General features: G+C 34.9%; 2 protein-coding genes across 8 annotated transcripts in view; one reads left to right on the top strand and one right to left on the bottom strand.

The window, feature by feature from the left end:
• Window positions 1-14,438, bottom strand: part of MAP2K4 (mitogen-activated protein kinase kinase 4) — a 65,062-nt gene that overhangs the window by 36,515 nt on the left and 14,109 nt on the right. For 3 of the 7 annotated variants that reach the window (XM_088133444.1, XM_088133445.1, XM_025163137.2), the window contains 2 exons: window positions 7,989-8,088; window positions 2,481-2,576 (listed from right to left, as the gene is read on the bottom strand). The exons of 1 other annotated variant lie outside the window; for it this stretch is intronic. In XM_088133444.1, the coding sequence (XP_087989570.1) occupies window positions 2,481-2,576; window positions 7,989-8,088 (196 nt within the window). The remainder of the gene's footprint in view (window positions 1-2,480; window positions 2,577-7,988; window positions 8,089-14,438) is intronic. 3 more of the 7 variants (XM_088133448.1, XM_088133447.1, XM_088133446.1) reach the window with 1 other exon arrangement.
• MYOCD (myocardin) overlaps window positions 1-14,438 on the top strand; it is a 181,468-nt gene that overhangs the window by 157,681 nt on the left and 9,349 nt on the right. The window lies entirely within an intron of this gene.

Raw genomic sequence — 14,438 nt, 5'->3', positions numbered from 1 at the left:
CAGTAGATTTTTTAAAAAATGCAAAAAAGTCCCCAAGCACTAACTAAGGCCATTCCACTATCTTGGCACACACATTAGACACCACCACTAGTTCTCTGTGCTTGGGCATGAACATCTACAACACAAAAGCTTACACATGAACAGGGTTTTTTTTCCCCCTATAGGATCCACACCAAAGCATGGATGGGCCAATTATATGCTAGAGATGTGATTATAGGTTCAGGTCTATAAAACTGATCCCTGGTTATTGTATGGAGCCTCTTTTCACATGATTAATGCATAAAATAAATGTATACATTTTGCAGATCAATAGAACAGCACAATTAATGAACTGATCTAAGCACAAGAGAGGCCCAACTATCTTTTTTCTGAGTTTCTGGGAAACAACTCATAAAATGAAATAAATGTTATCAGGCTCATTTATGTACTAAGATTTATTATCCTTTGACAAGGATTATAAGACAAGAGGTTCTACAATTGGGATATTTTATGGAACTTCAAGTCACCTCTGAAATAGGATATCTTATTTGTTTGTTTGTTTGTTTGTTTGTTTGTTTGTTTGAATGTATGTATGTATGTATGTATGTATGTATGTATAGGATCAATTGCTTTCTTGGTAGAGTGAGGCACTAGAAATTTCAATTTTTCTGACTGTATAAAGACAGAACTAACACAATTATACCCACTCTTTAGATCCACATTATCTGAGATAGCTAGGATTAGGAAACTCTGGTTTTCCAGATAATGCTCAAGTCTCAGCAGCCTTAATTAGCTGGCTAATTGTGAAGGATACTGGGAGGTAATTTAGCAATATCTGTGGGGCCACAGGTACTTCACCTCTGTCACATAATATTGCCTGACTCAGAAACACGGTTTCCTAAGGGTACTTCTGAGTATCTCTGAAAAACCTCCCCAAAATTTTAGAGTGTCTCCTACAACCAACAGTCATTAAAGAAAAATGTATTTTAGAAGGCTCACACACTTACTTATTGGATTGCTTGAGAGTAATGCGTATTATTTAAGAGCAGACTCAGGGCAAATTTCACACAATCCACTACCTTCTTTTGATCATCTATAAATATATTCAGCAAATACATGTTACACATTCACTCATCCACCATTTTTTAAACTTGATAATTTTACAAAATGATGGGTAATCTAACTGTAGCTCCTATTGTAAGACAGGTATTTGTTCACAAGTTTTAGAGGTATCTTTTCAACTGAGTCTTTTTGAATGCATAAATATTATTTATAGATTTAATTTGGTATTATCCTTAACATTACTGTTAATATTTAATCATCTTATTTTGGTTACCCTCTGGTAATCTGAATCTTAGAAATGGATATGTTAGTTAAATAAAATAAAAAAATAAAGTTAAAATATCTAATTGTAAAATGGTTTTTAAAAGCTAATGTATATTCCAGGAGAATGAAATCTGTTTGTTTGAAGGATACTGAACTCATTATTACTAGTAGAGTATTAAATTTTATCAAATACATACGAAGTTTATTTGGCATTTTCTGTATATTTACCTATCAAATTACACGCATATCCAGACCGGTATATAAACAGGAATTGGAAAATGTTATTCAAGTAAACCTCTAGCACTCCAAGACTCCTTTTATTGTCTTGTGATCTTTGAAAATGTTTAAACCAATCACATTTTTCTCCTCTGTTTCTGCATCTATTGTCTTTTGATAATAAACATGATCTCTTAAGTGTGCAGTATTATGTCACAGATAATGATTTTTTAAAAAGGCAGGCAAGACTTGCAAGGTGATGGTGTTCTGCACTGGAGGAGAAACCTAGTTTGCAATCTGCAAGGCGTTAGTCTCATCTTTGAGCACCACCTGCTGGCATAAAAGAAGAATTGAGCTGAATCCCATCAAATTCAGCTCTATCTCATAAAATAAAATAAAATAAATTACTGAGATACATATTTAACCTTCACACAACTGCCTTTGAAGCAAGCAACATTATGCAAAACATAGAACAGAAATAATAGTATGCCAAATAAACTAAAAGAATGTGATGAAAAGAAAATATAACTAAATCTAGTTTACCAACACCATTAACTCTCAATCTCTCTTTATTCTTATAAATCTTCCTTGATTCTACCACATCTATACACTTTCATATTTTTTTTCTTTAAATGTCTTGCCCTTCAATGTGTTTAATTTAAAAAGGAGGCTGTTGTAATCCAATACAAAATATTTTTGAGAATGCTATTATTTTTACAATACAGTATCATTTTAACACCAGGGGCAGAACAAGGGTACTGTAGATACAAACACAACAATAAGTTCAATCATACAGTTATAATGAAAATGTAGATTGGAGTTATTTAATAATATTACAGCTGCATTAATTCATTCATGATATGAAAAAAATCCCTGCAAGGTATTATAATTGTGCTGACGATCTCTTTTTGGCTATTATGAACATATTTGATAATGGGCTAACACACAGTTATGCTTACTGTAGCCTGCTGGAAAGTTTCACGATCATCTCCGCCTCTCTCCTTTTGAACGTGAACGGGGCAATGTGATTACTACCCATTGTTGCTTGAGTATCACTTCAGCCAGGAAAAGGATTATAAAAATGACAGGAAAACACAGTGCTGTTACCATATAATGCAAGAACACATGCACACATAGTCACTGAGAAGACAGCCTGCTTTAGACAAAATATACACATTTTCTTTCTTGCTTCTTATACTTCCTTTTGAAAAATAAAAAGAGGCTACCGCATACAAGTTAACTTGAAACCCTTATTAAAATCATTGTGAATTAAATTGCACTACATTAAAAAAAAGTGGAAAGTTACAATCTGAAGCTTACTTGAAAGTAAGTCACACTGAAATCTATGGAACTTACTGCCAAGCAAATCCATTACATTTTAATTTCAGGTAAAGTACCTTTAGTTCTCATATGAATTAACTACAATTACGTTGTTAGCTAAACTGATAAAAAAATATAAAGTATCATGAAGATAATTTATCACACTGTTTCATTATATTTTGTCCAAAAAAATCTTACCAGTAAATTACTGCTTGTGTCTTGGATCAACCAATCAGGAATAGTAACTATAACCTGATTTTTAAGGTGGAATGGATTTAATTCATTGTGAAAAGCTGGAAAAACTAAGGGTACCTCCACTGCTCATTCAATGATTTCCTGAGGAACAAATAAATATTTCCAGATCCTATTCTTTCATTGATATTTCCAGGTAAGAAATCTCCTATATTAATTCTGACATTCGCTAATGACGTAGGTAGAATAAACTGGGGTAGGGAGAAGCTAATGCTTCTCTTTTATGTTTTCTGAGAACTTTCTTTTTAGTTTTAAAGAAAATTCAACTAGAGGCTTACTAGTAAAAAGTGAGGAAATAAAAGCTTCTGCTTTATTAATCATATTGAGAATTCTAACAGTATGGGAGGGGGTGGGGGAATCCAATGATCCTTTCTGGAAAATTTTAAAACATGCATGAAAAACTCAATTTTGAAGGCAACTTATCCAAGGATAAACTTAAGATTACTACAGCAAGATTGATACATCATACATAGGCAGTCACTGGAGTCATTACAATTCTTAAAATGACACATTTGAACGTGTCCTTTCAAATACTGAAATAAGAGTGCTTATATATGGCACTAGAAATGAATTCATTAGTCATCAAATATAGTAATTACTCTGCCTAACCCTGCATTCTCAACTTTTTTGAGACAAGATAAACTTCAATGGTTTCAGCAGTAATTATTTTAAGATAGTAATTTCATATAATTCTTATCAAGAATTTTACTGCAAATATATTTTTTCAGAGAATGTAGAATAGAAGATTTCGCTTTATTCCTCAGTTACAATCCTCAATTTTAAAAAGTGAGAATACATTTGCTCCAATCCTTGAAATATGTACAATCATTTCAATTCTCTCATGAAAAAGGATGTCAGTTCTCTGGTTAGAGTTTTAGAATGTTTTGAGGTAGTTCTACAGTGCACCTCTACACAGATATTGAACCCACAAATGGGTCTCCAAAAGGATGCTGAAAAATTATAAGCTTAATGGAAAATTAACCTATTTTTTTATTTTAGATACACAAAATAAAAAAGTTATGTCCCAAATTAATGCCACATCTCACTTGATATGGCTTAATGAAAGCAAAATCCCTTTTAATTTGATCTGCAACAAGAGGATCTAAAGGAATGTCAACCATCTGAGAATTCCTACAATATCCTGCAGTTTTCATAATCAAGAACTTTTGTACTTTTCCATCAAATTCTAGAGCCTACTTTTTTAGTGTTTTGATATATTAGCCTGATGTATCAGACCACATTAACTTTATTTTAGCAAGCCAACTCTAATTAGGGTGACTTTTCTTTCTACAAAGACTTAGCTATTCCCCTTGGATATTCTGAACAATTCTATATCTGAAGAGAAGCTAATGACTTTTAGAAAAAAAGGTCCTAAATTGGCACTTACAAACCAAAGTTTAAAGCTTTCTGATCACATCATCTCTTACCCTCTCTTACTGTAGTCAGTTCAGTAGTGTTAAGCAAAAATAGAAAGCATAAATGACTTAATAGCAATTATGAAATTCAAAGATAAATTCTGAGGGAATGCAGCCAAACCAAAAATCTAATGAATTCCAAAGATCAGAGATTCAATTTAGATACTGCAACTAGATCACAATACATAGGATAGAACCACCTTGGAAGAAATTATATTTCCTTGGATTTCTGCCATGGTTGTACAAATAGCAATATAGTATGATTTTTAGCTCCCACTTCTAAACTTATGCTGAAATCAAGGACCTTATGCCCAATGCTTTAAAATTTGACAGCAATGCAATAGAAAGTAAGACGCATAATATTTCCATATTCTAGTTTCAACGTAATTCATCATAGCTGCTTAAATCACCAATATTAGAGGTACAGAGGAGTTTTCTGTCACAAGCTCATATCACTATTACAGCAGTACATGTTAGTGTACATTTCCTATTTTCTGTATATTTTATTTTAAATGAAACAATATATTATTCTATATTGATCTACTATCTCCATCAGCCTTCAGAATAATCTATTAGCATCTTTTATAAAAGACTGACCCTAATTCTATCTGTATCTAAAGTACTGAAGCCAAGCAACAGATAACCAAAGATATATAAATATAAAAAATAATACTAATATAATACAGACCTTATTTGAATCCTCACACAGTGGAGGATTACCTACATTAAGACTGCATGCTGAAACTAGCAATGAAAAAGTAAATTATAATGTTTAAAGATCATGAACTGTCACATCACACTGCATAGGAAAAAAATGATATACTTTATATACTTTATAATAACTAATTCAGAAAATCTAACTCAGGGTGATTCTGAGCATACACTATCAATCACACTCTAAAAATATTCAAACATAGTAAATACTAATAAAATAGTGTTTTACATTTGTCAAACTCAGATTCTAGAACCAATACAGATATATTGTACATATGTTATAGCATTTTAATCACAAAGACAGCAAATCAAAAAACATTTATAACATAAAAAACTCATATAACTTCTCAAGATGGAACAAAAAAAACCATACAATTTTATATTACAGTAGCCTTATTTACTGGCACAGCCAAATTTAAAAAGTAGATTTTTAAATAATGACCTTTAAAGAAGATACATTTCATTATGTAAAAAGAAGCTACGACTTTTTAATGGAAAATCCATCAGTGCAACCTAAGCAGACCCAGACTGCAACTCTGCAACCAAGAAAAATATATCTAACAGACCACTTTTGTGAAGAATATACACATTAGTAAATACTGCCTTTTCCATTATCCTGAAAGAAACAAAGATTAACAATTTTAACTTCCAAAACGGTGCATCAAGACACAAAACCCCCTACCTCATAGGAAGAACTATCCTCTCTGAGCTTTCCTGTCATTCCTATGAATGGAATGACAAATTATTTCACAAGAGTTATCAACAGTGTTGTGTAGAGCTTCAATTTAGAATCAATAGCAGCAATCAACTGTACAAAGAAAATCTGGAAGACTGGAAAGTACAATTTAAGCTAGGTACAGCCTTGGCCTCTGTATCCATAGTCTTCTATACTATATAATAATCTAAATAATCAACCCAAAACAGGTGGAAAGCTCAAGTATATTAACCATAAAGCTTTTCAAAGGTATGTGAGAATCTTCTTCTAGATGAAAAGGTCTTATTTGTTAACTTATAGTCTCCTAAAAATCAAGCTAAATGATGAACATATATGACAAAGATATTTAAATTTGAAGACTTCAGTGCAATTATACACATATCTACACAGAAGCAGGTGCATTGAATTCAGTGGAACCTGATCCCAGATAACTAGGTTGTAATTTGTAGCCTAGGTTTTTCAAAGTAGGTGATTCTATAAGGCAAGAAAAATGGTACCATGGGTCTGATTATTACCCAGCACAATTTATATCATGCTCAGTCTTTCATAGATTACAGAATAGATTTATTCACTGAAAAGAATAACAATGCTGCATTTATGTCAAGCACACATACTGAGATTGGACTGGAACAGTCCCAAACTCACTATATTCCTGGAAAGCTAATTATTACAGAAAAAAACTTTATCCCATCTTCTATTTTGGTAATGTCATTTAGCTTTAAGGACATAGCAATGCAAAAAGCCAGCAGCGTCATGTGAAATTAAGGATGCTATGATTTGATCCTAGAAACTGTTATGAGAAAAGCTGCTATCACCAAGATTTGGTGACAGAATTTATCACCAAATCACCAAATTACAATTTAGAAGTCACTGGATGAAAACATCATTGGTAAAGAAAGTCTCTAGAACTGATGGATGCCTACTAAATATCTTGTAAAGAAGAAAGTTATCAAAAAGAGAAGAAAGGAGCACATTGTGAAAAAGGCACAGGAAATATGAAGCCAACGTGAAAAGATTGGGACGTCCTGAAAAACTGTTTGACAGACAAATCTTGTTCTTCTTGTTTCTAGAGGAGTAACTTGAATTTTTTAAAGAATATATTCTTTTAAATATCCATGTTTTCTAGCTTTTGGATCTCATCCTTTAAATATATCCTTATGTTGATTTCATTATGAGGAATATATCCTTCTCACACACCTCAGTTATTACTTAAACAGTAATAGCAATGTTATTACTTGAACAGATGTAGAACTGAAACAAGGCAGACCATAAAATTGCTCTTTTTGTGGGAAATGCAAAACTCTGGACTATAAGGGGAAAAAAGCACCAATACATTCAGCAAAGCACAAGCATTTCATAGTGCGCAAATGGCAACATTGTCCAAACAAAGTACAAACACCTGAGGGAATTAAGATATACAGAGGTTCTTAGGAACTTCACCAATTAAACTTCTGAATTCTTAAAAGGAAAGGTAAAAAGTTCCACATTTTACTACACTTGCAGCCTGAAGAAACAGACCAGGTTTCAAGATATGGTCTACTGTATTAAATGTCCAATTGTTATATATATATATCTGTCAACATTACTTATGTACATAAGACTATCCTGGATGCTCTTTCTGGAAAACTTAAATGAACCTAGTAATTCCTGGAAATCTGTATTTTATCAGGTTGTTTTTTTTAAAGAAAAAATATCTTTTCTTTTAGGAATGAAATGCCTTAGCTGTATCTTTCGTAAATATATGCAGAAAGTAAGAATTTAACTAACTTGAAAAATAGAAGCATTAATCAATTTACTCAGTGAATGAAATTAATTGTAAGAAAATATTTCAGCGAAAAATAACATGGCCTTTTATGTACATTCAAAAACAATAGTTTGAATTTAAGTAAGGGTATAGCAGTGTATTCCTCTTCTAATTTCTCAAAATAATGTGAAAATGTTAGGTAAACAGAAGATCCTACATCTCAGTCCAAATTAATGTTTTTGTGATTTGAATTCAATATACACGAGACAATAGTTCTAGCTTGTGGAACTTCTGACTTTATACTCACATGTGTGGATTCTGAAAAGGAACTCCAGGATTCAAAGTAAATCGTGCTGTGGATTTGAAAGGTGGGTTTGCAAAATTCAGCTTCAGTGCTCTGCGCTTACCTGAGAAATAAACACAAACTCTGGTCGGGAAGAGAACATAGATTACTATATTAAGAACATTAGAATAAAACAGAAACTATAATAAGCTCTTCCTTGCAACGTTTCACATTAGCACTAAATAATTTTTATGATATCACTCACAAAATCAGTAGGGTTCTCACATTTTGCATCAAATTAAGCTGCTCAAAAAGTCTGCATCTGATAAACAACTTGATTGCTCCAGAGTTATTTTTCATTGGTGTAATAAGTATACTACATTATTTTCATGAGTTAACAGTAAAGGTTTTCAATTTATTACGATTTTCAACAATATGATTATATGGTATCAACTACATATAAAACCCAACACTAGTTGCCTGAAATTATGAGATGTAGGGTACAGAACATATATGAGAGAAAATTAAAAACTAGAGGGGACCACAAGTGAATTACAAATATCTCAGGCAGTCAATCACAAAATCTGGCTGAGATTTCTGGCAAAAGAGGAGAAAAGTCTGCTGCCACTCCCTGATGGGTAGCATGGGATTCAGAAAACAAGAAAAAATGTATATGTCTCTATAGTTATATAAATATTTAGTGTTACAGGTGAATATACATAATAAACCATAATTTGTTTAATCACAGTTTACTGAATAAACCACTATTTCCTGGATTTACATAAAATGCCTAGGCCAGAAGCTATGTTTTACAAGCCACAATATCCCAAATCTGAACCAAATAAATTTAGTGTTTTGTGGGAATTATACCAGTGCCTATAAGCACTGAGAGAACAAATGTAAATGTGCAGTGTTTTGTTCTCATGGCCAATGGATATAGGAAATGTGAAGTTCCAGGCCAAAACAAATAAACAAAAAAGCCATATTCCTGACTTAAAAATTACGTACTAGTCTTGTGTGAATCTTTTGTTGGGGAACATCAGAAAGTGATCAAAGCACTCTTCTGAATCTGCTGATCAAAGGATTGAACCACCACATCCTCAAAGCTAAATGTGGCCACCTGAAGAACTTCCCCATCTTGTCCGTGCGTATGTGTGGATATGCGAAGGACACTTCCACTGGGATTGCTGCTGAAATGGAGAAGCCTTTACAGCAGCTGCAAAGAATTTAGTGCCATAACACTTTAATCAGCAGGCCTGAACATGAACTCTGGTCACTTTACAAAATGTCTCAATATGATTCATACAAAACATAATACATGGCAGAGTAACATCTATTATGAGCAGCTGTCAAGTGTGTGTGGATTTGCTAAGCTTAAAGAAACATACGTTCTCTTTGAGTTAAATCCAGCATAACATTAAATATGCTCACAAAACACTTTACTGCCGTGTACTCTTCAATTAAGTATACCACTCATATTTACTGAGTTGCCATTTCTATTAGAGGAGAGGAGAGGAGAGGAGAGGAGAGGAGAGGAGAGGAGAGGAGAGGAGAGGAGAGACCAGACCAGACCAGACCAGACCAGACCAGACCAGACCAGACCAGACCAGACCTTGGGAAACACAATTAAAAAAAAAAAATCCTCCCTGCCTAGCTGCCATTCCTAAATGTAAATTTAAATTAAAATCAAATAACATGTGCAAAAGCTTCCCCCCCCCCCAAAGGCCAGTCCCACTCGAGTGCAGTTTATGGCCTTCAATTTCTACACCCTGAAGCTCATACAAAACCAATTAGTGATGCAACTCTATCAACAAAACATACATTTTAAAATAACTATATAGTTTACTGCCTTGCTATCCTGTTGCACATTCACTATATATTATGTAACAGTTAAAACAAACATTTGATTTCCAGCTTTGAAGAACAGAAAGACTTATGACTCATCACATAGCCTTATTATTTGAACTCTATTATCATATTTCCCCAGCAATAAAAAACAACTGCAGGAATTCATAGCAAAAAAATACACATATAAAAAGAGAAAATGGTGTTAGCTATTGTTTGGAGACCCAAATAAAACTTCAATGGGGCAAATCAGGGTAATAACCGTATGAAAATAAAGCCAGTTGGGCTGCTGAAAATAGAATTTGCTAGCTTTTACCAACACCCAACTTTTATGAATCTAGACAAAAGCAGATTTAGATTAAATATAGAAGGAATTTCCTGACAGTAAGAGCTGTGGACCAATGGAGCAGACTGCCACATGAAGTGGTGCATTCCCCTTCAGTGGAGATCTTTAAACTGAGAGGCTAAATAGGCAACTGTCCAAAAAGCTTTAGCACATCCTTCATTGAGTCTGGCCTAGATTACTTCTATAACACCATGTAACAGTACCAAAATGTTATATGTATTAGGACTTGCAGCATTTCAAATTCAAGCTCCCAAAAGCATTGCAGAATAGAAAGAAGCATAAATGTATGCCCTGTCTACAATATCTTAAAGCAGACATGCCTCCCAAGCAGTTGCCCTCCACAACTGCCATATAATCCCAGGAAAACCAAAAGTTGCTTTAAGATAGCACTGACAGTGTTACATTTACTTTCTCATGACCTCCAGGGTCATTCTGGAGCTTGAGATTCTGGCTCAGACCTAATGCATCTTCACACACACAAAAAGGTATGGACCTATTCTGATGTCTACAGAACTGGGGGAGATGGGCAGCATATAAATGTAATAATAAATAAATAATAAAAATAAAAAATAAAAACTCAATTAACCCAGATACACTGGCAGAATCTAAGCTGTGTTAATTCTGAAAAACCTATCTAAAAATTCATAAAGTTATATTTTTGTTGCTGTTCCTGGTATGAAAACTTAAAGCAAAAACAAAAACTACCCATTTTCTTTTTAAACCCATATCTAGATATATGCAATAGTAGTGACATTAAATAAATTACTGTACTTTAGATTGAGATGCAAAAAAACTTTTTTCCCCCCAAGAAAAATTTGACAGTTCTCTCATCCCCAGAAACCTTACTTGTGCCCTTATAGCTCCATGTTTAATAATACCCTAAGGAAACAATTATATCCTGTTCAAAGAAAACAAATCAAATCTGAAGGCCTTGTTACCAAATACTTTTTGGTAACTTAATACAAATTATTTTCTTTTAAAAATGTATATTGTTTCTTGCATTTCCAATTTAGCTTTGAATTCCTGGAGGTTTAATAAGGTGCTATTTATTTTTATTTATTATTAAATTTATATACAGTGGGGCAAAAAAGTATTTAGTCAGCCACCAATTGTGCAAGTTCTCCCACTTAAAAAGATGAGAGAGGCCTGTAATTTTCATAGGTATACCTCAACTATGAGAGACAAAATGGGAAAAAATATCCAGAAAATCACATTGTCTGATTTTTAAAGAATTTATTTGCAAATCATGGTGGAAAATAAGTATTTGGTCAATATCAAAAGTTCATCTCAATACTTTCTTATATATCCTTTGTTGGCAATGACAGAGGTCAAACGTTTTCTGTAAGTCTTCACAAGGTTTTCACACACTGTTGCTGGTATTTTGGCCCATTCCTCCATGCAGATCTCCTCTAGAGCAGTGATGTTTTGGGGCTGTCGCTGGGCAACACGGACTTTCAACTCCCTCCCAAGGTTTTCCATGGGGTTGAGATCTGGAGACTGGCTAGGCCACTCCAGGACCTGGAAATGCTTCTTACGAAGCCACTCCTTCCTTGCCCGGGAGGTGTGTTTGGGATCATTGCATTGCTGAAAGACCCAGCCACGTTTCATCTTCAATGCCCTTGCTGATGGAAGGAGGTGTTCACTCAAAATCTCACGATACATGGCCGCATTCATTCTTTCCTTTACACGGATCAGTCGTCCTGGTCCCTTTGCAGAAAAACAGCCCCAAAGCATGATGTTTCCACCCCTATGCTTCACAGTAGGTATGGTGTTCTTTGGATGCAACTCAGCATTCTCTCTCCTCCAAACACGACGAGTTGAGTTTAGACCAAAACATTCTACTTTGATTTCATCTGACCATATGACATTCTCCCAATCCTCTTCTGAATCATCCAAATGCTCTCTAGCAAACTTCAGACAGGCCCGGACATGTACTGGCTTAAGCAGGGGGACACGTCTGGCACTGCAGGATTTGAGTCCCTGGCAGCATAGTGTGTTACCTATGGTAGCCTTTGTTACTTTGGTCCCAGCTCTCTGCAGGTCATTCACTAGGTCCCCCTGTGTGGTTCTGGGATTTTTGCTCACCATTCTTGTGATTATTTTGACCCCACAGGGTGAGATCCTGCATGGAGCCCCAGATTGAGGGAGATTATCAGTGGTCTTGTATGTCTTCCATTTTCTAATTATTGCTCCCACAGTTGATTTCTTCACACCAAGCTGCTTGCCTATTGCAGATTCAGTCTTCCCAGCCTGGTGCAGGTATACAATTTTGTTTCTGGTGTCCTTCGACAGCTCTTTGGTCTTGGCCATAGTAGAGTTTGGAGTGTGACTGTTTGAGGTTGTGGACAGGTGTCTTTTATACTGATAACAAGGTCAAACAGGTGCCATTACTACAGGTAACAAGTGGAGGACAGAGGAGCCTCTTAAAGAAGTAGTTACAGGTCTGTGAGAGCCAGACATCTTGCTTGTTTGTAGGTGACCAAATACTTATTTTCCACCATGATTTGCAAATAAATTCTTTAAAAATCAGACAATGTGATTTTCTGGATTTTTTTTCTCATTTTGTCTCTCATAGTTGAGGTATACCTATGATGAAAATTACAGGCCTCTCTCATCTTTTTAAGTGGGAGAACTTGCACAATTGGTGGCTGACTAAATACTTTTTTGCCCCACTGTACATAGTGGTGTTTAAAAGTTTGTGAACTCTTTTGAATTTTCAGTATTTCTGCATAAATATGACCTAAAATGTGGTCTGTTCTCCATACAAGTCCTAAAACTAAATAAAAAGAATCCAAAACTAGATAAAGAGAACCCAATTAAACAAATGAACAAAACATACTTGTTTATTTATGGAGGAAAATGATTCAAAGCTACACATTTCTGTGTGGCAAAAATACACGAACCTTTGCTTTCAGTAACTGGTATGTCCCCCCTTGGGCAGCAATACCTGCAACTAAATGTTTCCAGTAATTGTTGATTAATCCTGCACATCAGTTTGGAGGAATTTTAGCTCATTCCTCCTTATAGAATAGCTTTAACTAAGGGATGTTGGGGGGCTTCCTTGCATGAACTGCCCACTTCAGGTCCTCCCACAATGTTTCTATAGGATTAAGATCAGGATTTTGATTTGGCCATTCCAGAACATTAATGTTCTTCTTAACTATTTTTTGGTTATAAGACTTGTGTATTTTGGGTTGTTGTCTTGCTGCATGACCCACTTTTTCTTGAGCTTCAGTTCATGGACAGATACCCTGACATCTTCCTGTAGAATTTACTGATATAATTCAGAATTCATAGTACCATCAATGATGGCAAGCCATTCTGGTCCAGAGGCAGCAAACCAAGCCCAAACCATGATACTACCACCACTATGTTTCACAGATGGGATAAGATTCTTATACTAGAATGTGGTGCTTGCTTTCGCCAAACACAACTCTTTTCATTCAAACCAAAAAATTCTATTTTGGCCTCATCTGTCCACAGAACATTCTTCCAATACCCTTCTGGCTTATCCATGTAGTCTTTCACAAACTGTAGATGGGCAGCGATGTTCTTTTTGGAGAGTAGTGGCTTTCTCCTTGCAGCCCTGCCACACACACCATTGTTGTTCAGTGTTCTCCTGTCAGGAACACTGACATTCACCAGTGCAAGACAGGCCTTTAGTTCCTTAGACATTATCCTGAGGTTCTCTGAGAATTCTTGGAGTATTACATGCCCTGCTCTTGGTGTGATCTTGGTTGGTCGACCACTCCTGGGGAGGTAAACAAGGGTGCTGAATTGCCTCCATGTATACACCAACTGCCTGACAGTGGAGTGGTGGAGCCCAAACTCTTTGCAAATAGTTTTGTAACCTTTTCCAGCCTGGTGAGCATCAACAACTGTTTTTCAGAGGTCCTCAGAAATCTCCGTTGTTCCTTGACACACTTCCACATACCTATGTTGTGATGATCAGACTTTGATAGTGAATACCAGGAATTCTGTTCTTTAAGTAAGGCAGGACCTCCCACACTAACACCCAATTATCATTCCATTAATTGAAACACCTGACTAATTTCCCCTTCAAATGAACTGATAATCCTAGAAATTCACATACTTTTGCCACCCACAAATATGTAATTTTGGATAATTTTCCTCAAATGAACAAGTATAATGTTTTTGACTCATTTCTTTCATTGGGTTCTCTTTATCTAGTTTTAGGACTTGTGTGGAGAACAGATCACATTTTAGGTCATATTTATGTAGAAATATTGAAACTTCAAAAGGGTTCACAAACTTTTAAGCAC

Source organism: Python bivittatus, unplaced genomic scaffold, assembly GCF_059951505.1.
Source record: "Python bivittatus isolate LINGU-HERP-01145 unplaced genomic scaffold, Pbiv_v1 ctg000080_np1212, whole genome shotgun sequence".
Classification (NCBI taxonomy): Eukaryota; Metazoa; Chordata; class Lepidosauria; order Squamata; family Pythonidae; genus Python; species Python bivittatus.
This window is presented reverse-complemented; position numbering and strand designations above follow the sequence as displayed.